A 25,001-nucleotide genomic window follows, 5' to 3' on the forward strand; every position below is an offset into this window, starting at 1 on the left:
TTTGTGAGCCACAAAATGGAAACTCTGCAAGAGCAAACAAGTGCTCTTAACCTCCGAGCCCCCCAGATCTGGTATTTTAATGCCTAAAGTCAACTATGGGTTTTGTGAGGTCTTAAAACGTCAGCAAGAACACTGGAGTAAAAGGGGTGGAGAGCAAGCTCACTACCAAAATCAAAACTTCCTCTCAGTCCCACCCACAGGCCCCGCCTTAGCCCCCAGCCGCTGCAGGACTCCTCCCACGAGCCCCGCCCCTCTGCGGGCCAGCCCTCAGGTTCCAGTAAACCCCTTGCTGTCCCGGCCACCTTGCTGTGCTCTCTGCTGGGTCTCCACCCTCCTTCGGCTTCCTCAGCGACGTCGCCCGTGAGTGCATGACTTTTCCCAGCTCGGGAGTTGTGTGGCCCAGCCCGAGCCTGCATCCTCCCGGGGAGAGAATTAGGGCCCGCAGGCTTCGCGTCGCTCGGCCCGCCCGGCCCGGGAGCTGGAAGTGCTCCGCGGGCTTCCGGTGCCCACCCTGGGGTCTCCACGGCCCAGTCGAGGCTCGGGGCTCGGGGTCAGCCTTGGGCCGCGGGCCCCCGGGCAGGGCAGGGTGGGGCGAAGGGTTACTTCTCCGAAATCGCAGCCCCGCTCAGCGGCAGAGATGGGTGAACCAGACGAACCGGTCGTGGGGGAACGGTGGAGGAGAGGCTGCGTGGTGTGGGGGAAAGGTGATACTGAATTTGTGCAAAACCAGGACTGCGTGAAGTTCTAGCAGGCCCTGCACCTGTACCGGCTTCCAAAACTCTGCCCCGTGCTTCGGGTTCACTGAAGGAGGAAGGGCAGTGGCATTTGTTTTTTAAAAAGTCAGAAACTTGACGGAGCAAAGTGACCATGACCGTTAGTGCTGGACCTAATGCACTTGACGGTGATCTTTAACTTTTGCTTCTTTCTGTTACCTGTTTGTGGCTGCCTCAGAATTATCAAATAGAGGGTATGGTGGGGTTAAAAATAGCGATGGACCGCAGGGATCCACAGCCACCGTGCTAGGCAGATTTTATATGTGTTAACTCACAGTTTAAATGGTACTATTATCTTTATCATTCTTCAGGAAACTGGGATTGACTTAGTTTCTTAACCGTATGTGTGTCGAATGATAGCATTAAGTTGCGATCCAGGTCTGTATGGTTTTATGGCATAAGATTTGCAAATGTAAACGAACACTATTTCATGAGAAAGTTCTCTGCCTAGTTTTAAGAATGTTCTGAGGTGTGTCAAGTGTCTTAGGTTTGGGTAGGATACATAACCCTTTAAGGCGTGTTTCTGTATTTGTAATATAGGACACTGCTGTGTTGTAGAGCTGTTGTGAGGATTGAGTAAAATATTTGTAAAGTATTCAGCAAAGTGTCTGGTGTACAGATAATGATAAACATATATACCTCCCCATCTTGTTGTCAGCCAGTTATGTCCAAATAAAACCTGTTCAGGCCTAGAGTCTTAGCAGAGGGAGACAGCAAAGCTTAGGAAAAGGGAAGTGGGGAAAGATGGCACACGGTAGTAGTTGTAGTGACGCTAAGGTGGATTAACTGCTTTTCAGGGCCACTTTTTTGCCTTTGTGAGAATTCTTTACCACGGCAGTTCCTTTTGGCAACAGGAACCATGCAGACGCTCTCTTACTGAGCCAAAACTGAATTTCTGACTTTGACAGATTAAAAGATGCCCGGCACAGAAACAGAATGAAGTATTCTCTTTTAAATCTCTTCTGATCTAGCCTCAAAAGCTGAGGTTCTAGAATTGGGGGAGCAGAAGAATTTATCGCCTCCAAAGGCATGTTGCTAATCGGACACATCTCTTCTAATTTTACTTAGAACTGTGAACATTTACAGACAGTGGTCTATAAAATAGCTACAGGTAAGAAAGCTAACAATTACATACTATGTGATATTGTATGGAGCTCGTGATGTAGCTAGTGTAAGGGAACTTGTCTGGCAAGCTAGAGGCCTTGAGCTCAGTCCTCCAACATTGAAATAAACATGTAAAATTAAATAAAATATTTATTAACATTCTTTACAATGGAATTCCTGATGTACTGTCTGCTTAGGCATCTAGTTCACATTGTTCCTGTCAATTCTTTGTGTGTTTTCTTACATTGTATTTTTCGCCATCTTCTGTTGCTGTTCCTGGATTTTATGTTATTGTTAAACTATCTCTTTTCTAAAAATTTCTTTTTTAATTTGTAAAATATTGTCTTATGAATTGGATGGCAGCCAAACCAAGAAAGAAAATGTTGCCTGTGGAAAATGATTTCATGATATCCTGACCTTTAAATATTCATAATGAGCCTCTATCCTGCATCAATGTGTGATCTCTGTGATGGACCTTTTAGTAAGAATCAATACTGTTGCTATTAGTTCTTGGGCTCTTGAGGAGTTCAAACCATTGCTGTCAAGTTCGTTCTGTTACCTCTATCTTGCAGTCTAACTTCCTTCTAGTGTTTTCCTTTACGTTCTTAAATTTGTCTTGTAGTACAGGTGTCCAGGTTAAAACGAAAATGAGTGAGGTAGAAGTCTTCTAAAAGATTTGTTAAGAGTTATCAAGAAAGAGTTTAAAATCACTTGTCTTAGATTCTACTTAATGTTAATCTTTTTATACTGATAACCAACTGAACTTATATGTACCTTTTGATAAGATTCTGATAACTCCGTTTAAACCATAGCTGTAGCTATGTTATATGCTGGTTTAAATGTATTTAAGAAGGCCGGGTGTGGCGATACTGGGATTTATTTTTTCTTTTTCTTTTCTTTTTTTGGAGAGGCTTTTCAGGGTAGAGATAGATAGCTATAAGACAGTCTAACTAAATGGAGACATAACCTTTAAAAAGACATGAAAGTTAGTTGATATCGTGGTCACACTTAGTTTTTATTAGTTAGATGGTACATTAATAGTTTCTCTGTGAGAAAGAACTATTACTGAAACTATTATTTCGTAAACTATTATGAAATATCCTATGAAATGGGTGCATTATATCTAGTTCCTGTGAAAATCAGCACAGCAACAAGGTGAGTGCAGAGTTAAGTGTCATCACACCCCCTTAGTGTTTCCTTTTGGTTTGCTCAGTTTGCTGTTTTTTCTTTCTTCCTTCCTTTTTTGGTTCTTTGAGATGGGGTTTCTTTGTCTAGCCTTGACTGTCCTCTGCCTCCCAAGTGCTAGGATTAAAAGCGAGTGCCACCCCTGCCCAGTTTTTTCTTTTGTGCCCCCCCTCTTTTCTTGGTGGTACTGGCATTGTAGACAAGAATGACCTTCACCTCCTGCCTCCAAAAACCTAGTGCTGGGTCCTTGCAACACACCCAAGTATTTCATTATTTTTGTAATGAAGCTTTTGTTTTACGTTTCCTCTAGACATTAAGGTGACAATCAGTATATGTTAAAATTCATATTTGGAAAGGAGTGGAAGTGTTTGAAGAAAGGAAGGAAGGGAGGGAGGAAGGAAGGAAAGAAAACCGAGCAAAGCAAAAGGAAACACTAAGGAAGTTTTGCTGATTTTCACAGGAACTAGACATAATGCATCCTTTCTTACATTTATGAAAATGAGTGAAAGCCCAGTTCCATCTGATTAGGGATCGTTTTTGAATGCGGGGTGTTGAAATAGGAGCGGCGGGGCTGCGTCCCCGGCACCCGGCCACCCACATGGCTAGCTCTAGCTAATGCCCCGAAATAATTACACGGAAACTGTATTCTTTTAAACACCGCTTGGCCCATTATATCTAGCCTTTTCTCTGCTAACTCTCGCACCTGGGCTAGCCTATTTCTTATAATCTGTGTAGCCCACGAGCTGGCTTACCAGGAGTGATCTTAACCTGCATCTGCCTGGAGTGGGAGAATCATGGCGACTCCTTGACTCAGTTTCTTTCTCCCAGCATTCTGTTCTGTTTACTCCGCCTACCTATGTTTTAACCTATGAGGGCCAGCCAAGCAGTTTCTTTATTACTTAACCAATGAAATCAACAGATTGATATATGACACTCCCACATCAGCAGGGCAGAGTTCAAGACAGAGTTTCTTTGTGTAGATTTAGGTATTCTAGTACTTGCTTGTGGCTTGTTCTAGAAACTTGAGTTTGTGGCCCAGACAGACCTCAAACTTAGAGAACTCCTGTCTTCCTCCCAAGTGCTGAGAAAGGTGTGTCCTGACGCAGCTTCCTCAGCCACTGTTGGTGAAGATTTCTGTTCCGCCCAGTCCCACAGTGAATACACAGAAACTATATTATTTGCAATACTGTTTGACCAATAGTTTAAGCATATTTCTGGCTAACTCTTAGATGTTAAATTAACCCATTTCTATTAATCTGTGTATCGCCACATAGCTGTGGCTTACTGGCACGGTTCCCCGACAGTCTATCTCTGACAGAGGCTATATGGCTTCTCCCTGACTCTGCCTGCTCTCTCTATATATGTGTCTTTTCCAGCCTGGGTATGTTCTGTTAAGCCATTGGCCGAAAGCAGCTTCTTTAACCAATAAAAGCAACACATATACAGAAGGACTTCCCACACCACACCACCAGGCTTGGAATCATATTTTAAAAAAAAGACGTGAGGGTCTGGAGAAATGGCTCAGTGGTTAAGAGCACTGACTGCTCTTCCAGAGGACCCGGATTCAATTCCCAGCACCCACATGGCAGCTCACAACTGTCTGAAGATCCAGTTGCAGGGGATCTGACACCTTCACACCAATGCACATAAAATAAAGTTAAATAAACCATAAAAATATTTAAAAAATAAAACAAGACATGAAATCTAAACAAATATTTTCTGGTGGTATTGCAAAGGAAGTTTGTAAACTATCTAAAAGGGCAGTGTAGCTACAATATTTGTTTTTCTTTACTGCTCCTCGTTAGCATTTACTACCTGCTGTTAATTTTACAGATAAGATAAGATAGATAGCTTATCTTTCTCTATATAGTGTAATCACCTTAGTAGAAGAGTCTGTTTTGGTCAGTGTTGGTTCCCCAACAACTCAGAATAGTGTACCTACTACAGGGCAGGTGATCCTTAGGAATTTGATGAATAGGTATTGAATGAATAATAATGTTATTAAATATTAATGATTAGGAAATGTAAAAGGATTTGCCAGAGAGTTAAAAATGGCTGTCATTTATATGGTAATCATGAAATGAATATTCCTGAAGTCAGAAAATATATAAACATTTTCACAGTTTTTGTGCAATATATAATCATTTATTTACATTAGGAATGCCATCCAATGCTCTATGACACCATAAATGCTGAAAACTTCCAAACTTTGATAATAATGGTAGTTATTTTAGCTTTAAACTGAAGGAGTTTGTTTATTTTGGGGTAAGGTCCCAGGCTGGCCTTGAACTCACTTCCTCCTGCTTCAGTCTCCTGCCAGGCCAAAAAGAACTTCTATATCATTGTTCCCTATGAACTAGAGAGGCTCTGTGTGGCAAGTGAAATGCTGATCTTATCCAGCAGAATGGTCCCAAACCCTGCTAAGAAGGGGAAGAAAGGGAGCTGTATTTAAAAAGTATGAGTGTAGAGTCAAGACAGTTCACAAGGCAGGTGGGAAGTTGAGATGGCTCAACGCATGAAGGTAAAAAGTGGTGGAAAGTCCATAGAGATCTCCTGGCAAAGGAGACCATGTAACATGAGCGCAGGGCCACACTTCTGCACAGCTGGCCCACGCTTTCTGTCTTTACTAACATTGTTGGTAGCTGATTGCCCTGATCTGTATTGAAATAAAGACGAATTCTGTTCTTAGCGTGTATTTTATAGCCATGTGTGCTAAGATTTTTTTTTCTAAAGTGAGGCACCACCATTGCTTCTTTTAATACCTGTATTAATCACTGTTCTCAGTGCTGAGACAAAATACTGGACGAAAGCCATTCAAGGAAATGTACAGTCCTTTGTGGCCAGGAAAGCACAGTGGCAGGAATGGGCGGTGGCTGGTCACTTTATCCCTGCCCTTAGTCAGAGAGCCCTGGATGCTGCTGGTCACTTTATCCCTGCCCTTAGTCAGAGAGCCCTGGATGCTGCTGGTCACTTTATCCCTGCCCTTAGTCAGAGAGCCCTGGATGCTGCTGGTCACGTTATCCCTGCCCTTAGTCAGAGAGCCCTGGATGCTGCTGGTCACGTTATCCCTGCCCTTAGTCAGAGAGCCCTGGATGCTGCTGGTCACGTTATCCCTGCCCTTAGTCAGAGAGCCCTGGATGCTGCTGGTCACGTTATCCCTGCCCTTAGTCAGAGAGCCCTGGATGCTGCTGGTCACTTTATCCCTGCCCTTAGTCAGAGAGCCCTGGATGCTGCTGGTCACTTTATCCCTGCCCTTAGTCAGAGAGCCCTGGATGCTGCTGGTCACTTTATCCCTGCCCTTAGTCAGAGAGCCCTGGATGCTGCTGGTCACGTTATCCCTGCCCTTAGTCAGAGAGCCCTGGATGCTGCTGGTCACGTTATCCCTGCCCTTAGTCAGAGAGCCCTGGATGCTGCTGGTCACGTTATCCCTGCCCTTAGTCAGAGAGCCCTGGATGCTGCTGGTCACGTTATCCCTGCCCTTAGTCAGAGAGCCCTGGATGCTGCTGGTCACTTTATCCCTGCCCTTAGTCAGAGAGCCCTGGATGCTGCTGGTCACTTTATCCCTGCCCTTAGTCAGAGAGCCCTGGATGCTGCTGGTCACTTTATCCCTGCCCTTAGTCAGAGAGCCCTGGATGCTGCTGGTCACTTTATCCCAGAGAGCCCTGGATGCTGCTGGTCACGTTATCCCTGCCCTTAGTCAGAGAGCCCTGGATGCTGCTGGTCACTTTATCCCTGCCCTTAGTCAGAGAGCCCTGGATGCTGCTGGTCACTTTATCCCAGCCCTTAGTCAGAGAGCCCTGGATGCTGCTGGTCACTTTATCCCTGCCCTTAGTCAGAGAGCCCTGGATGCTGCTGGTACTCCTCTTGCTTTCTTCTTGTTATTTGGTCTGGGACCCCATCTGTGGAATGGTGTCATCCACATTTACAGTGGATCATAGAAACGCCTTCATGGCCATGCCTAGAAGCTTGTGTTCTATATGTGTGTAGGTGTCTGTTGTGTGTGTAGAGATCCACGGAGACCAGAAGAGGGTATCAGATTCTTTGGAGGTGGCGATACAGGCAGTTGTGTACCTCCTGACGTGGGTGCTGCAATCCAATGTGCTCTAACTGCTGAGGCAATCCAATCCCTCCCCCCAACACACACACACCAAAGTTTTTAAATAGTGCCCAAAATCTGTTTCCTTTTTCTGTCTTGATGTGTCCTGAGAGTTTCAGACCGAGGTGCCATGATGTAGTAAAATTCAGTTCCTTGTGTGGCGTTGGCCCAGTAGGCCAGGCCTGTTCTGCTTGTGAGTTTAGTTCGTTTCAGACAAAGGTGCCAGACTAGTGAGAAAGTATTTACGTGTGCGTTTCTCTAGGTTTTTTGATAGTGGCTGATGGAAGCTGAGTTTAGACAACTCCATCCATTTCCAACCATTTCTTCTTTTTGCTGTTATAAATATTCTGGTATTTTGGGTTTCTTTTGAGTATTCGAGTAGCACTTCCTACACAAATGATATGTTCACTGTCAGTGCATTAGAGTAGGAGGACACAAACTTGAAGAGACAGTAGGCATTAAATGAGGATGAGTCACACTGGAAAAAGGCAAGGCCTGGAGAAGCTGAGCCCCTGTTTGTCCGCATGCCTACTCATGTGTGCAGATCCAGAACCGGGGCCTGCTTCCTCATACTTCTCCAGTGACCCTTTGTGTTTGTGTCAGGTTAAGGTGAAAACAGTGTCCTCTTCGGTCTTGGGAGATTCTATAGTTGACATTCTTAATTTTCGTTTCTCCTATCTGCGGCAAGGATAGAAATAGCAACCAAACAGAAGTAACTCTTGGTGTCACTTTCTTCTCCTGAAATTCAGTTTTCTTTCTTTCTTTCTTTCTTTCTTTCTTTCTTTCTTTCTTTCTTTCTTTCTTTCTTTCTTTCTTCTTTTTTTAATTTTTGAGACATGGTCTTGTGTATGCCAGGGAACTCAAGTCACCAGTATATCCCAAGTGCTGATACAAACTTGTGCTATCACACCCAGCTTTAAATTCTTTTAAAATAAAACTTTTAGTCTCAGAGTTTGGCTGCTTGTTTTGTTATTTATTTATTTGGATCCTGGGGGCCTAATGCACTCTACAACTAAGCTACACCCATAGCCAGAATCTGACTTTTAAGTGCAGTACATATTGTGGTTTGAATTTTAAATGTCCCCCAAGATCTCATGTTAGAGGCTTGGCCCTCAGAGCAGCAGTTCTCAGAGGCAAAACTTTAGGAGGTGGTTGAGCAGGTTCTCTGAATGGGTTTACACCTGTATTTATTTATTTGTTTGTTTTTGTTTTTCAGACAGGGCCTCACTTTGGAGAGTGAGACCTGACTGTCCTGGAACTCTCTTTGTAGACCAGGCTGACCTCAAACTCACAGAGATATGTCTACCTCTGCTTCTTGAGGGATTTATACATTTATTAATTTCATAACTTAATGGGGTTGTGTATATGTGTACATGTGTGTACCTGTTCATGTATGTGCAGATATCCATGCATGGTGTGTATAGAACACCTTTGGTGGTTTTTTTCTCATTTGCCATCTGCCCTGATATTTTGGATACAGGTTCTCCCACCGGCCTGGAACATGCAGAGTAGGCTAGCTGAGTCCATTTGTCTTTGCCTCCCAGCATTGGGATTACAAACTAGTGCCATTGCTCTTTGCTTTGCCAGGTGCTTTCTGGGACTGGAACTGAGACTTTCCCATCTTCCTCGGCAAGCACTTTCCCAACTGATCTGTTTCTCCAGCCCACTTATGGGGGCTTTGCTGGAAAGGCAAGCTTTTTCTTTGTTCCCTGGAAGGCATTACATGGCAGTATTCTTCTGCTAGTTGTTTCTGCCACGATGGGATGCCTCAACACACACACACACACGCACGCACGCACGCACGCACGCACGCACTCCAAACAATATACCTTTCCTTCTAAAGTTGAGTTTTCTCAAGTATTTTGTCACAGGGACAGAAAGCTCACTGACAGCTCCTTAGAATAAACTTTGCTGTTCTAAGATGACCCATCATGTTGGACGTACCTGCATGATGGACGTGAAAATGTAGACATGCCCTAGAAAAGGGAAAAAGGGCTAGAGAGATGACTCAGTGGTTAAGAACCCTGGCAACTCTGCAGACCCTGACTTGGTTCCAAGCTTCTAATTCCAGTTCCAAGGGAACTGATGCCCTCTTCTGGCCTCTACAGGCACTAACACTACATGCACATAATCCACATAGACATATAGACAAAAGTACTCACTTATCAATAAAAATGAAATAGGAAGGAGAAAAGCCTTTATTAGCAACCTCCAGATTAATGGCCTGTCTCAAAGAGGAGCTGCTCTATAAAATAAGTCACCCTGCTCCTTCCATTCTCTGACCGACTACTGATATTTTGGTTACAGTTGTTTAAGAAAGATGTTAACAATTACAATCTAAATATTAGTCTTACCATTTTTGAGATCCTATTTCACTATTCATTTGTGTCATCATAAAATTTTATTTGATATACAATAATTACAGAATCAATTAAATAACATTATTATTACACCAAGCAGATAGTAATTAGAGGTGCTTTATTGCCCTGGGAATATTTTGTTATGATTAGATAAAACATCTGGGTTGTAACTTTGGTCTAGTGTTTATTAGATTAGTAGCTGTAGGCTAAGTATTTTGTGTGTGTGTGTGTGTGTGTGTGTGTGTGTTTATTACTTAGCCCAGATTAACCTTGAATTCTCCCTATGACCAAGGACATCCTTGAACTTCTGATCTTCCTTCTTCTACTTCCTAAGTACTAGATTACAGATGTAGCCCTCCAGGCTTAGTGGAGGTGGGAACTAAATCCAGGTCTCTATGCCTGGTAACCAGGTATTTGACCAACTGTTACATCCCCAGCCCTCATCTAACAGTTTAAAAGAACTCACTTTTTTTGTTTGATGGTTAATTGGTTTGGGGTTTTTGAGACAGAATGTGATGTAGCCCAGGCTGCATTTAAACTCTCAATATAGTGAGAATGTCTGGGATACTGTTTTAGCACACTTCTGAATATGCTTGAGGGCATTTCCAGAAAGGATTAGCTAGGTGGGAAGATCATCCTGAAAGTAGACAGCAGTCACAAGGGATATGGAACCCAGATGTAGTTAAAGGGGGGGGAAGAAGTAGAATGCATAGGCATTATTCTCTCTGCTTCCTGTCTACCCTGAGGTCACTGGCCCCCTGACCATGTATGCTGCCACTGTGATGTTGTGTTTCATCTCGAGACCAAAGGGGCAGGCCTGAGGGACCAGGGACCCAAACCATTATCTTTTGTTTATTTTGGTCTAATGGCACACTTACTCCCTCTCACTCCTACCCACCCACCTTCTGGAAAATGATTGATAGCAACCTCTCATTGCCTAGAAATGTATTATGACTGCTTGGCAAATGGAAAAAAATACATAAAACAAATCTTTCCTTCTTTAAATTGTTTACTTGGCAAACAGGAGGGTTTCAGCAGCGCAGGGCAGTGGCTGTATGCTTCAGATTTGCCTCAGGTTCTACTTCATGTCTTAGTTTTCACTTGTTTGTATAATCTGGGTCGTGTTGGTCCAGGAGGTGAGATTTGGGGAGAATGATTGCTGTTCAATATACTTACAGATTGTGTTAGCCAAGCACCTCATCATCTCATCCTAGGGTTGCCTTTGCTATCCTTGCTATGACCCTGCTTAGGGGGGAAACATGTAGAGTCCTCTTTAGTTGCTCACATATTCTTCTGATTGGCCATTTACTGCAGAAAAACAACCCATTTTTCTATCCTTAGAGAATGCAGAACATTAGTTTATCTTCTCCCATTACAGAATGTTCATGGGTTACACTGTTTCCTTCACGTTCTATACTGCATGGTTAATGAGAACCGCGCCAATCAAGAGTATTTATATGAGTGTTCATATTGGCAAAGTTCTAGACTCGAATGCTTATTTAATTTTTTGTGTTTGCCATTTGGCATAATGGGTGTCTGGAGGTAAATGGGTAAAATAGCATAGAGGGGCGCCAGTCTGACTCTTTTAGGGTGATGAGGGTACTGCTGAATAGGGAGTTTGCTTCCTGGATACAGTGTAGTTAGTAATGGTAACTGTCAGCAAGTTCTTAAATAATGTCATGCCAGCATGTTGTTTGTGTAGCTTCTGTTTGAGAATACCCAGGAGAGAAGAAATTTTGTTCTCCTGATATGCTGTGCCTCTGTTGAGAATTGTGGTGTATATAAATATGTGTATTCTTGGTTGAATTCTCCCCATCTTTAGAAACAAACTTGTTTGATTGGTGGTAGATAATTTTTTATGCTTTGCACGTGCTCATCTTTAATTATGTTCTTTAACAATCATACTCATTCTGTTTGTAATAGGATACCGTTGACATGCAACTTGCAAGACTCTAAAACCACCTTATGCAAAGGAAATACATGATAAAACATTTCACAAATTCTGTGTCTGAGATGACAAACAATATGCTTGGTACATTCCAGATTTAGTTTGCTGCTGTGTGGGTATCTAGGCTTAAGAACTTAAAGTTATTTATATGTGGTTACATGGATGAATCTAGGTGCTAAATTTATTTCAGATGTGTATCCTTCATATTTGTTTATATAGGGTATCTTGATGTAACCTGGACTGGCCTTGTAATCTGCCTTTCTTAGCCTCCTGAACACTATAGATATAGATAGATGTGTATTACCACACCCAACGTCAAGATTTGGTACCAGTCTGTTACTACGAGGGCTGCAGGAATTCAAGGGAGACAATTTAATGTGTTTTGACATAATCAGGAAAAATCATCATGGAATATAACAATACAATATAGGAAATGTGGGATTGGAAAGGATTATACTGTGCTTGGAGACAAACAGTGCTGAAATAATAATAAGCATTTATATACTTTTTAATATAACAACTCTTTCAGTCCTCACAGCCTCTTAGGTAGGGACAATTATTTACATTACAGACGGGGAGACAGATAAGGATCTAGCATTAGTCACTCAGTCATTAGAATGAGATTGCAGAGCATGTGGTATGTGGTCAGAACCGCGGGTACTGGGTGCTTCAGGGCTGAATATAACAGACATAAAAAAGGAGGGAAAATAAATCTGCATTCACCTGAGCTTTGAAAGACTCAGGGTAAACGTGAGCAGATGTATATGAAGACCTTAAGATACGTCCTTAGTTTATGCTTGACTTCCCTGGTCTGAAGGAGAAGAGTTGTACTAGTTAATAGATTTAGGGCAATGTCCTGTTGCTAACATATCAGGCTTTCTAGATACCGTCTAATTTAATGTTTTGGTATTGTTTTTCTTTTTCTACCTTTATTCTGTGCCTCTTGTGTTTTATTTTCAAGCATCCTCCCCCACACACAAATTAAGGTAGGGGTGGAAAGAGACTATTACTATGTTAACAGAGTGATAGAAGTGTTCCCTGATGTTGCATGTACAAACCTTCGATTCTCTATTTAGAACCCTGGTCTGTTGGACCCTCTAAACCTGTCCAGTCTCCTGTCAGGTTTGTTTTACTCCAATTAGTTCACTTTTATACCACATACTTTGGTGTCCTCTCTGTCCTGCTTTTTCCTGTGTTTGTGCTATCTGCCACTTCTGTTCAGATTGAATCCTTCAAAGTCCAGGCAATGTAAATCTGCCCCATACTGTCAGCTGTCTCCAGCAGCTTCTGTAGCGTTTCCTTGCCCTTTATAGCCTTTATGTGCACTATTAATACTATAGTACTTAGCTATTCTGATACATGTTAAAATGACAGAAAATGAAATAAAACCAGACCATTAGAGCTAACTACAATTTTGTAAATGTTTCTGTAGTTTTAATTTTATTGTAATATTTCTGGGCAGAGAAGATAGGAAGCAAATTGGGGGGTTGGGGGAGCTGTCATTCCTGAAGAAGTAGTTCCGAGGTGAAGGTGAAGGGGCATTGGCACTAGTATTGATTTTTTTTATATGTATTGAAGGTACCAGGAAAGATGGCTCTCAATCAGTTCAATAAAGTACTTTGCTTCTTTCAAGCATGGGAACCTAAATTTGCATCACCCATGTTAAAAAGTGTCTGTGACCCTAGCTGTTATGCAGGGGTGCTGGCAAAGACAGACAGAATCCTGGAACGTATTGACTGTCCAGCCAAACCAAACTGATGAACTCAAAGTTCAGTGTTTCAAAAATAAGAATAAGCAGTTGAGGTAGACATTTGACATCGATCTTTGACCTCTAAATGCATTCTTCCTGACACACACACGCATACACATACATGAACATTTACACACAAAGTAATTAATGAATGTTTTGAAATTGTCAGAGGATCTTATTCTTACCTTGTGCTCGATGAGTCATTTTCTACAGCACATAAAAGTTACTGCATATTAAACATGATGCTGAGTGGACTGACTCCTGTTGGTGTAGCAGCTCACCTAAATTCCAAAAGTAGAGAGCACTGAGCTCTCCAAATGCAAAGGATGTTGGAGGAAGTGTCTTTCTAGCCCAGAACCTGCACCACCACCGTGAACTCCTTATGCTACACAGTGGGCTCTGTTGACATCCAGTGCGGAAGTGTAGTCCCGGTTCCTCTGTGAACCAAGGAGGAAAGCACTTCACCCTCGGTACTCAGGACTTTCCTACCCTCCCTTTTCCTTCACCCTCGGTACTCAGGACTTTCCTACCCCTCCCTTTTCCTTCACCCTCGGTACTCTGGGCTTTCCTACCCCTCCCTTTTCCTTCACCCTTGGTACTCTGGGCTTTCCTACCCTCCCTTTTCCTTCACCCTCGGTACTCAGGACTTTCCTACCCTCCCTTTTCCTTCACCCTCGGTACTCAGGACTTTCCTACCCTCCCTTTTCCTTCACCCTCGGTACTCAGGACTTTCCTACCCTCCCTTTTCCTTCACCCTCGGTACTCAGGACTTTCCTACCCTCCCTTTTCCTTCACCCTCGGTACTCAGGACTTTCCTACCCTCCCTTTTCCTTCACCCTCGGTACTCTGGGCTTTCCTACCCCTCCCTTTTCCTTCACCCTCGGTACTCTGGGCTTTCCTACCCCTCCCTTTTCCTTCACCCTCGGTACTCAGGACTTTCCTACCCTCCCTTTTCCTTCACCCTCGGTACTCAGGACTTTCCTACCCTCCCTTTTCCTTCACCCTCGGTACTCAGGACTTTCCTACCCTCCCTTTTCCTTCACCCTCGGTACTCAGGACTTTCCTACCCTCCCTTTTCCTTCACCCTCGGTACTCAGGACTTTCCTACCCTCCCTTTTCCTTCACCCTCGGTACTCTGGGCTTTCCTACCCTCCCTTTTCCTTCACCCTCGGTACTCTGGGCTTTCCTACCCTCCCTTTTCCTTCACCCTTGGTACTCTGGGCTTTCCTACCCTCCCTTTTCCTTCACCCTCGGTACTCTGGGCTTTCCTACCCTCCCTTTTCCTTCACCCTCGGTACTCTGGGCTTTCCTACCCTCCCTTTTCCTTCACCCTCGGTACTCAGGACTTTCCTACCCTCCCTTTTCCTTCACCCTCGGTACTCAGAACTTTCCTACCCTCCCTTTTCCTTCACCCTCGGTACTCAGGACTTTCCTACCCTCCCTTTTCCTTCACCCTCGGTACTCAGGACTTTCCTACCCTCCCTTTTCCTTCACCCTCGGTACTCAGGACTTTCCTACCCTCCCTTTTCCTTCACCCTCGGTACTCAGGACTTTCCTACCCTCCCTTTTCCTTCACCCTCGGTACTCAGGACTTTCCTACCCTCCCTTTTCCTTCACCCTCGGTACTCTGGGCTTTCCTACCCTCCCTTTTCCTTCACCCTTGGTACTCTGGGCTTTCCTACCCTCCCTTTTCCTTCACCCTCGGTACTCTGGGCTTTCCTACCCTCCCTTTTCCTTCACCCTTGGTACTCTGGGCTTTCCTACCCTCCCTTTTCCTTCACCCTTGGTACTCTGGGCTTTCCTACCTTCCCTTTTCCTGGATTTTTTTTTCAAAACAAAGTCTCTCTCCTTAGAGCCCTGACTGTTCTGGAACTCAGGCTGGCCTTGAATTTGGAGATCTGCCTGCCTTTGCCTACCAAGTCCTGGGATTAAAAGCTTGTGCCACCAAGCAGTCTACGTAACTTTCTCAACGCCAGCCCCCATCAAGTGCTCTGCCCCACCCTCATTAAATACCTTAATGTATTTTATTTGGCGGTTAAAGCTGGGAAAGTTAGACTAATTGGTATTTCTTGGCAAGCCATTCAGTTTGCTGAATGTTGTTTGTGGAGCATTCTCATTGGAGTCATCTAGAGATGATGCCCAAGTTGCACTTTAAAAAACATAGATAGAAATAAGCATGGGATGATCCAGACTTTCTGAACGTGGTGGACAATGAAGGCTGATGAGAAGCCAAGGACAATGGCACTAGGTTTCGATCCTAATACATAAACTGGCTTTGTGGGAGCCTAGCATGTTTGGATGCTCACCTTCCTGGTCCTGGATAGAAGTGGGAGGACCTTGGACTCTCCGCAGGGCAGGGAATCTGGAAGGCTCTTCATTGTTGAGAGGGAGCTGGAATGGAGTGGGAGGGAGGGGGAGAGGGAGAGGGGAGTGGGGGGAGGGGGCTATTTGTACAAGGAGGGGGAGGGAAATTTTTTTTTGCAACAACTAAAAAAAAATAAACAAAAAAAAAGAATTTGCAGCAGAAAATTACATTTATATTCTTTTTAAAAAGTTTATTGTATATCTTATCTATAAAGCTTTTGAAACTAAATAAAAAAACATAGATAGAAGAAACAGACAAATAGCAGAACCTTTTCAGTCTGGACATACACAACATCTATTAGAATGAGTAGTGAAGGCCTATGGAACCTGTCCTGGTGGCGTCTCCAGTTGAAAGTTCAGGAAGAACATCTCCATGTTTGACCTGTGACTTCTCATCCTCATCTACGTTTTTTGCTTGTTTGTTTGTTTTTTATATTGTAGGATAAATGCAGTAGCTGTTGGTAAGATTTGCTTTCTAGCTGTTTGTAAGGATGGAATGGTTTTAATACCCTTAAGCATTTCTCCTTGTCACTGGAGTGAGGAGTCAGCCTGTCCCAGGAGAGGGTCTCAGGGGACACTTGATAAAGATGTTTAAGTTTGAGAGGTTGTTATCGGAATCAGCTCTAAACAACACAACAGTTCACCACTATATTTTGTACATAGTGTAAGCAGAGGATTAATGCATATCAGTAGCTATATTGAAAGGTATGTTTTACTGCTAGGTCATAAACAGGCTTTACTCAGTGGAAGAATAAATTATCACTGAATTAAACTACTAAACACCCCCATCCTCTGGCGGCTGGAACTACAATCTCATTTTAGCAGAGCTGCTCAGTAAGTCCCGGCTGAAGGCTTGCATTAGGAATTCAGCTATCTCATTAAGAGTGAGCATGCTTCTTAAAGATACTGTTTCTCATTGGTTCTCCCAACAGCTCAAGACATGGCTGCCCAGTGTGTCACGAAGGTGGAGCTAAATGTTTCCTGTGACAACCTTTTGGATAAAGATGTAACATCAAAGTCGGATCCTTTGTGTGTGCTGTTTTTGAGCACAAGTGGTCAACAGTGGTATGAGGTAATATTATATAACTTAGGTGAAAAACAGTTCACGTGGCTTTTTTTACAATGTTAAAAGTTTTTTATGTTAAAAATAATACTGTATAACTGGGGAGATAACTTAGCGGTTAAGAGCCCAGGCTAATCTTCCAGATGACCTGGGATCTGTTCTCAGCACCCACATGGTAGTTCAACTACCTGTAACCTCCATTCTTGAGGATTTGACACCCCCTTCTGGCTTTTGCAGGCACTGCACCCATGTGATGCACAGATATAAATGCAGAGGAAAAACCCTTACACATCAACAAGCAACAGCACTGCACCATCTTATGTTAGTGTATTTTTGTACAAATTTGTCATTGATGGCACAATTCCTCATGTTCATAGAGAAATTTCCAAAATATAAGTGGTAAATAGCCAGTGATACGGCCTGATGGCTAGATGACCAGACAAAACAATTTGTGTTTGATCCCAAGAATCCACATGGTAGTATGAACTGACTCCAGTTTTCAGCTGACCTCTGCAAATGTATGCCCCACGCATGTGCACATACGCGAATTTTAAAAAGAGAAATTCCTTTGGCCTTCATTCTTATGTATAACTATAATTATTAAATAAAGATGTTGAAATATCTAAGTACTTCTTGGATCTGAAAAAAAGCTTTTCTTGTGTTTTTGGGGTGAGTACAGGTTGAACGGACAGAAAGGATTAAGAATTCTTTGAATCCCAAATTTTCTAAGACATTTATTATTGATTACTACTTTGAAGTGGTTCAGAAACTGAAATTTGGAATTTATGATATCGACAACAAAACTATTGAACTGAGTGATGATGACTTCTTAGGAGAATGTGAAGTCACTCTTGGACAAGTGAGTATTTAGTTTTTGCTACCTTTACTTTTTGTAAAATCTCTCTATATAGCAGAGGTTGGCCTCATGCTTGCTATGTGTGGACTTTAACTTATGGTAACCTCCAGCCTCCAGAGTGTTGTGATTACAGGTATGTACCTTCACACCCAGGTATTTTGTGTAGATTTTAAGCCAAAGAGTTGAGTGTTTTTGATAAACATTGTGTCTTAATCAGTGTTCTGTTGCTGTGAAGAGACACCGTGATCACAGCAACTCCTATATAGGGAAACATTTAATTGGGGCTTGCTTAGAGTTCAGAGGTTTAGTCCATTATCACCATAACGGGAAGCATGGCAGCATGCAGGAAGATGTGCTGGAGAGGTAGCCCGAGTTCTACATCAGGATCCACACTCAGCAGGATGAGAGAGACACACCCTGGCTTGAGCATTTAAACCCCCAAAGTTTACCCCCAGTGACACACTTTTTCCCACAAGACCACACCTAGTCCAACAAGGCCATACCTCCTAATCTCTGTCAAAGTAGCATTACTCCCTAATGGCCAAAGTATCAGATATATGAGCCTATGAGGGCCATTCTTATTTAATCTACCACAAGTTGTTAGTATAATTTTTAAAGTTGGTAAGTCTATAATAGATCTCTTGGACAATAGTTGCATTAGGTTTTTGTACCTTCCAGGGCAACTCCAGTGAGATTCTAGCTAGAGCCGTGGTTCTCAACCTTCCTAATGCCGTGACCCTTTAATTCAGTTCCTCAAGTTGTGACTGCCAACTATAAAATTATTTTGTTGCTACTTCATAACTGTAACTTTGCTACTACTACCCTTTCCTCTGCTCTCTTCTTTCCAGCACCTTACGTGTGTCATTTAACTCTCTTCCCTCATAAGCCTTCAGTGGCACCTTAGACTTCTTAGAGCCTTTCCTGTTTAACTCTCTTCCCCCATAAGCCTTCAGTGGCACCTTAGACTTCTTAGAGCCTTTCCTGTTTAACTCTCTTCCCCCATAAGCCTTCAGTGGCACCTTAGACTTCTTAGAGCCTTTACTGTTTAACTCTCTTCCCCCATAAGCCTTCAGTGGCACCTTAGACTTCTTAGAGCCCTTCCTGGGCTAGCACTGTCCGTTGGTCATTTTATTCTTTAGTTGTCTTATTTTATGTCTTAGTATATTATGAGCACATAGTGGTTTGTCCTTTTGCTCCTATCTCTGATTTATGTAGAAAGATGATGATTATTTGTATATATTGAGAAAAACACAGAGAAATTAGAGTTATTTAATTTTCTCCGAGTGGCAGTTATTCTTCAGAGTTGCTTTTCTGGGTTTGTTTTCTAGGTTTGATTTATTCGGCAGTCCTACTAGTTTTCATGTGTCAAGGGTAACATGGAACTGATCAGTTATATTGTTTATGAGTAGTATTTTAAAAAATAAGTAGAGGCATATTTATTAATTGCAGAATAAAAATCACAATATAACCAAAATTCTAATGAATTTGAGAGACAATTTCAAAGAGCCTCGACATACTTTATCATTTTAAGCAATGTGATATTTTCTAGAAGCTGCATATCAAAGTTCTGTGTCAGTTGAGAAATTAAATCACAGTTATTGAGTATTCTGGCCCACCTTTACCTTCAGGGGTTTTTCAGCCCAGTGTTTTGTGTAGAAGATGAAAATATGTACTGTTTTTTTCCATTCTGAGGAAGGCACTAAAGTCGTAAGAAATAAGTGAACAACCTAAAGGGTAGGGCAATAATAGCTGCCGGAGTGAAGCTCTTCGAAATCTTTTCAAATGGGTTTTAAATGTGGAAATGCATTTTAAATGTTTTTAAGGGGTGTAGTTTTAATGTTAACTCTTTCTGATGACTTTAAGTGAACTTTATATTCAACTTCTTTTTTTTTTAAGTTATGCGTACGGCAACTCACGTGATGAAGTATTACTTTCTGCTTTTGACAGGTTGTTTCCAGTAAGAAGCTAACTCGACCACTGGTGCTCAAAAATGGCAGACCTGCAGGGAAAGGAAGTATTACGGTAAAGATAATATAATCTTTTGCTTCAAGACATAGTCTATTAAGTCTGATAAGACGATGCATAACACACAATCTATAGCCCTGCCTGACCAGTTGATCCTGAACATTGCAATTTCAGTCACCCTGGCCTAGTAGTCACCAGAAGTGAAAACTGTCTTGTTAACAGAAGAAAAAAATGAATTGTAGGAATTCCTCCCTTCAGTTTTTTTAAGTTGTCCGTCAAGGTCAGGTGCACCTCTTCTTCCATGAGTGTGTCAGTTCATAAGTTAGAGAGAAAAGTCTTGGTAAACGGCTCTCTGCAAAGGAAACATGGTCCTCCTACCATGACCGAAACTTCCATGACGGGTTTTATTCTAAATGGATGTTATAACATGGCCATTGAAATTAGTCTTATCCAGGCATGGTGGTGTGTTCTGTGACATGGAAGCCTGGTAACTACAGTTGTCAAGTACATTTATCTCAGCAGCTGTGTCTCTTAGATTTCCAGAAGCACATGAGTATTTAGACTGTTGAGAGGGTTGACTTGGTCAAACTCCAGATCAATAGTTAAGACACTGGTTTCACTTCAGATCATATAAGTCTTCTCTTTTACTAAGGATTCCACCGAGAGCGGCCGTTCTTAGCCTTAGCCCTTTATTTTTTCTGTTTTTGAACCTTGCTATAGTGGAGGCTGAAAACCAAGATAGGTGAGATAGCCTGGGATCTGACTTAGGGTAGAGTGACTCTTCCAGTTACACTGAATGGAAAGCGCTAGGCTCATATTCCAGTTTACAGTTCTCTAGAAAGTATTTATTCTTCCCTCTCAACGTGTGCAGAATTTTCGTTGGTTTTGTGTTCTATGGAATATTTAGTTTTAGAGAACCACATTTTTTGGGGGGGAGGGGTGTCTGGTTATTACTGTTTTTTGTTTTTTTTTTTTTTTTTTTTAAGACAGGGTTTCTCTGTAGCTTTGGAACCTGTCCTGGAACTAGCTCTTGTAGACCAGGCTGATCTCAAACTCACAGAGATCCACCTGCCTCTGCCTCCCGAGTGCTGGGATTAAAGGCGTGCACCACCACTGCCTGACTGGTGATTACTTTTATTTTTGAACATTCTTGACCGTATCCACAGTGGAAGTATGTTTACAAACACACTGTAATAATATCTGCATACCTCAGCCCTGCTGAGGTATGCTGGCTGAGGAGCTGCATTTTAAAAGAGACTTCTGTCAATGGTAAGATGCTTGCCTGACTTGGGCTGTGATCTAGATTCAATTGCCTGTACTGCAAATAAAATAAAGTAAAATAAAATAAAAATAAAGTACTTAATTCATGAGTGCTTCACAGTCTTTCAATGACTTATGTATTTGTAGATTTCAGCAGAAGAAATTAAGGATAACAGAGTGGTATTGTTTGAAATGGAAGCCAGAAAACTGGATAATAAGGTAGGTTTTGTGTATTTCGCAAAGACATAAGTTTTTATCCCAAGCACTGATTCCCTTTTGAGATAACAATACAGTTAGCATGAACTGTTCATCTGAACATAGCATTCTCCTTTCTCCCCCCTCTTTCCTTTTCTCCCCGTCCCTCCTTCTCTCTTTCTTTCTGTCTCCCTCCCTCTCTCCTGCCCTTCCTCCCTCCCTCTCCCCCTACCAGGTATGCTTAAACAGCACCTATTTCCCTTTAGCTTTTTCATGAAGATGCATTTAAAGATTAAAAGAATATAAGCATTAATGTTACTGTAAGTTCCAGAAAGTATTTTAATAACCTCTGGGGGGAAGCAAAAAACCTGTGGCTTATTAATATTAATTATAAATCAGTTAATCCTTTTGCATTTCAATACTGAATATGCCATGGTATACAGTGTTCTTTACCATTTTTGTTTATCGTAGAATTTAATGTGAAAGTGTCTTAAGACCAGTTTCCAGGGGCTTTAAAAATTAACATATAACAGCCGGGTGGGTCTGCCTCTAATTCCAGCACATAGGAGTCAGAGGCAGGCGGATCTATGTGAGTTTGAGGCCAACCTGGTCTACAGAGTGAGTTCCAGTACAGCCAGAGAGAGCTACAGAGAGAAAAACCCTGTCTTAAAAAACAAAACGAAAACAAAAACAAAAAAATGCAACAAATATCATGTTCTATATCCTATCCCTAACATTTGTTCCTCCTCCCAGACACCATGTCATTTTGAGCAGGAATATTTTGGTTTGTTTATAAAGACCCTTTAAAGTGTAATTATTTAAAATACCTGTTAAGATAATTTTTGATCTATAAATTCTTTGTTATGTCTTTCTTTTCTTGCTTTCTGTCCCTCACTTCCTTCTTCCTTCCTTCTCCACCCGCATCCATTCATCTGTCCATCCATTTAGGAAACAGATTCCTTTTTCCTGTAGAAGTCTGTACATTCAACATAGGACTAAATAAATCCTTGTGGCATCATTTCTCTTGGTTTATTCTCTCTTTCCTGATTTCAGTGAGCTTGTCTGATGATATCTTGAATTGCTAATTTTCATCAGTTGTGATGTGTCACTCCACCAGGTGCTTAATACTGAGTTAAAAGTTTCGGTGATTTTGATGCCTATTGATGATAGCTCCCTGCATATATTATCTTACAGGTCTGCGAAACATTGGTATTACTCTACCAGAGCTTCATTTCTTAGTAAGAATGTTTCTATAGAGAGACATTTCCCCAAAGTAAATACTTCTCTCTCTCTCTCTCTCTCTCTCTCTCTCTCTCTCTCTCTCTCTCTCTTACTTGAGTGGTGTGTTATGAGATTTGTTTATTTTATTTTATGCATGTATTTTTTTTGCCTATGTGTGTGCACTGTGTGTGCATGAAGCCTGTGGTGATTAGAAGAGATGTTCAGTTCCCCCAGGAACTGGAGTTATGAGTGGTTGTGAGTCACATGAGTGCTGGAAATTGAACCTGGGTCCTCTGTAAGGGTAACAAGTACACTTAAGTGCTGAACCATCTATCCAGCCCCAGTATTTGTCTGTTGATTATTTATCATTGAAGTATGTTCTATACGGGAAAGACAAAACATTTGATATCTTTTGTATACATCTTTTTTCCTGAATAAGTTGGTTCCCTAGCATCCTCCAGATATGACTGCTAATTTTGTTGTTTTATTTTATTCTTTAAGTAACTACAAACTCATAGATTTAACCATTAATAATTGCTACAACAAGAGAATTTTGGTTGATATTCAAATTATCCCACTCTCAGCCTTATGTTGGAGACCCTTTGGTACAAAGAAGAATCTGTAGATAGTCCCCTTATCCATCAGGTGACATGGTATTCAAAGTTAATTTTACGTAAATTTTGCTCCAGACTGGGACTTTAAAAGGAGCCTGGTCTCCTTTTAGTGGCTGTGCGTTCGGGACCACGCTGGGGAAGAGGGGCTCTTACCATTTCTATCACTATCACTCATGGTTTGTTTCTAGGCTCTTTTAGTATACAGATCCAGAGAAATTAAAGATTAGTTTTGTGGAGAAAGTACCTAAGGTTAATTGTGTGTGGGTGTGTGAATTTATCTGCCTGTCTGTGCACATGTGGTATTGGATCCCTCAGATCTAGAGTTACAATCTGTGAGGCCTGACTTGTATGCTGGGATCCTAACTCTGGTCCATGGCTGCACAGCAAGTGTCCTAACTGTTCAGCCATTTTGTCTCCAGCTCCCTGCCCCCACTGGTTTTTAAATTTTTTCTAGCTTTTTTTTTTTTTATTTACTTCAAACTCATGACAGTCCTCCTGCTTCTGTCTCCCAAGAACTGAGATTATAGCTGTGAGCCACCATGCTGATAGGAATGTTGTTTGTTTCTTTATTTGTTTTGATGCAGGGTCTCTTTATGTCATCCAGGAACTCACTATGTAAACCAGGCTGGCCTCAAGCTCACAGAACTCTTCCTGACTCTGCCTCCCAAGTGCTGAGTTAAAAGCATGTGCTAGTATGCCTGATGCCTGGCAATTTTTTTGTTTTGAGTAAAACCAGCACTCAGATAGCTGAGGCAGGAGGCTCTGAGTTTGAGACCAGTTTGACTATGTAGTTAGGCCTGATCTCAAAAATAAAAAGAACTAAATCATAATTTACACAAATATTTACAATTCATATACACACTCACAGGGATTTACTTCTCTTGTTATTCTACCTCTTTTCTCTTATGCTAAAAATCATAATTCTTAATGATATTAACACAATCACATATTGTTTTTACTTACTACTTATTTCAGAACAAAGTATCAATGGTATAAGTAACAGTTCTTGAACTACAGTGTGAGCTGAGGGATATGTATTCCACTCAGGTGGAGTTAAATTCTTACATTTTAATGAAATAATTAATCTCTATCACAGTGACATACAATTTCATTTTGTACTTATTATTAGGGATTGCTTAAAAAAAGCTTTGATTTAAAATCATGTAAAAATTGGGGTATGGTTCAGCGGTGGAATGTTTGCCTGGTCTGTTATAGCTCTGGTATAGTCTTCATCACCACATACACAGAGAGAAAGAATGGTTACACTGTAATTTAATCAAGTGTGGCGCAATACTTGTAGACTTGACACTCAGGAAGCAGGTAACACCTGTCTCTAAAGTCCTGTGATTTCAAACTAAATCTGTAAAACAAAGTATATCCAAGAGATTTAGTTTCTCTTTCTAAATCTTTCTGTTTTGCTCTGTTCTTGGTTTTCCTATAAACAATATTTTCAAACGTTTATATTTTGTGACTTTAACTTCATAAGCACTAAGATTTTACATATGTGTATGTGCACATACATACATAATGTGCACAAACTTATACATATGTGAACATACCTATACACATAGGAGTTTACACATACGTGTACTTGTATGTTTGTCCATATTCTCTATATATTTGCATAATTGTAATTGGGCTTATATTTATGTTGTCTACTCCTAGCCCTTAAGTAATCTAGTTCAGGAGGTACATACTATTTACTGCTCCAGTTGGCGGTGTGAACCTGAGAGAGTAGGACTTAAAAATGAGGCAGAAAAAATTCAAAAACCAACATTATTCAGAGCATCAGACTATTTATACTCTGAGGCTTAAGAAAAATCATGTAAGTAAGGCTCTCAATCATAAGGACAAGCCACATGTAGCAAAAACATGATTTTCCATAAACTCATATGAATAACAACACCTGAAGTCAACTCACTTCTATCTGCTCTACCTGGGAGGAGTAAAAAAACACATTCCAAGAACAATTCTGTGTTTTTGAAGAAACTGAGGTCACAAGACTCTTGTTTTGTTTTCTTGGAGCTTTCTCACAAGCACTCAGAATTCCCTCGCTTGTCTCCATTCTTGGACTGTGTTTGACACATGCTTCTTTCATTCCATTTTTTTACTTTACCATATCCTAGGTGTCAGTCAAGAATCTTTACCTTTTGCATTAGTATTAATATGGACAAGTTAACGAACTTTAAACAAGAACTGCTTTTTGACCTTCAAAATGCTATCTATTAAGAATGCATGCTTTGCCTT

The 25,001-nt window shown here is 41.6% G+C and overlaps 1 protein-coding gene across 1 annotated transcript in view; it reads left to right on the forward strand.

Moving 5' to 3' along the window:
* Positions 1 to 258: 258 nt before the first annotated feature.
* The window catches only part of Cpne3 (copine 3), a 59,224-nt gene continuing 34,481 nt past the window's right edge, over positions 259 to 25,001 (forward strand). The window contains exons 1-5 of the mRNA XM_075966902.1: positions 259 to 360; positions 16,513 to 16,652; positions 17,323 to 17,502; positions 19,447 to 19,521; positions 20,872 to 20,943. Of these exons, the coding sequence (XP_075823017.1) occupies positions 16,521 to 16,652; positions 17,323 to 17,502; positions 19,447 to 19,521; positions 20,872 to 20,943 (459 nt within the window). The 5' untranslated portion in view covers positions 259 to 360; positions 16,513 to 16,520. The remainder of the gene's footprint in view (positions 361 to 16,512; positions 16,653 to 17,322; positions 17,503 to 19,446; positions 19,522 to 20,871; positions 20,944 to 25,001) is intronic.

This window comes from Microtus pennsylvanicus, chromosome 3 (assembly GCF_037038515.1).
Source record: "Microtus pennsylvanicus isolate mMicPen1 chromosome 3, mMicPen1.hap1, whole genome shotgun sequence".
NCBI lineage: Eukaryota > Metazoa > Chordata > Mammalia > Rodentia > Cricetidae > Microtus > Microtus pennsylvanicus.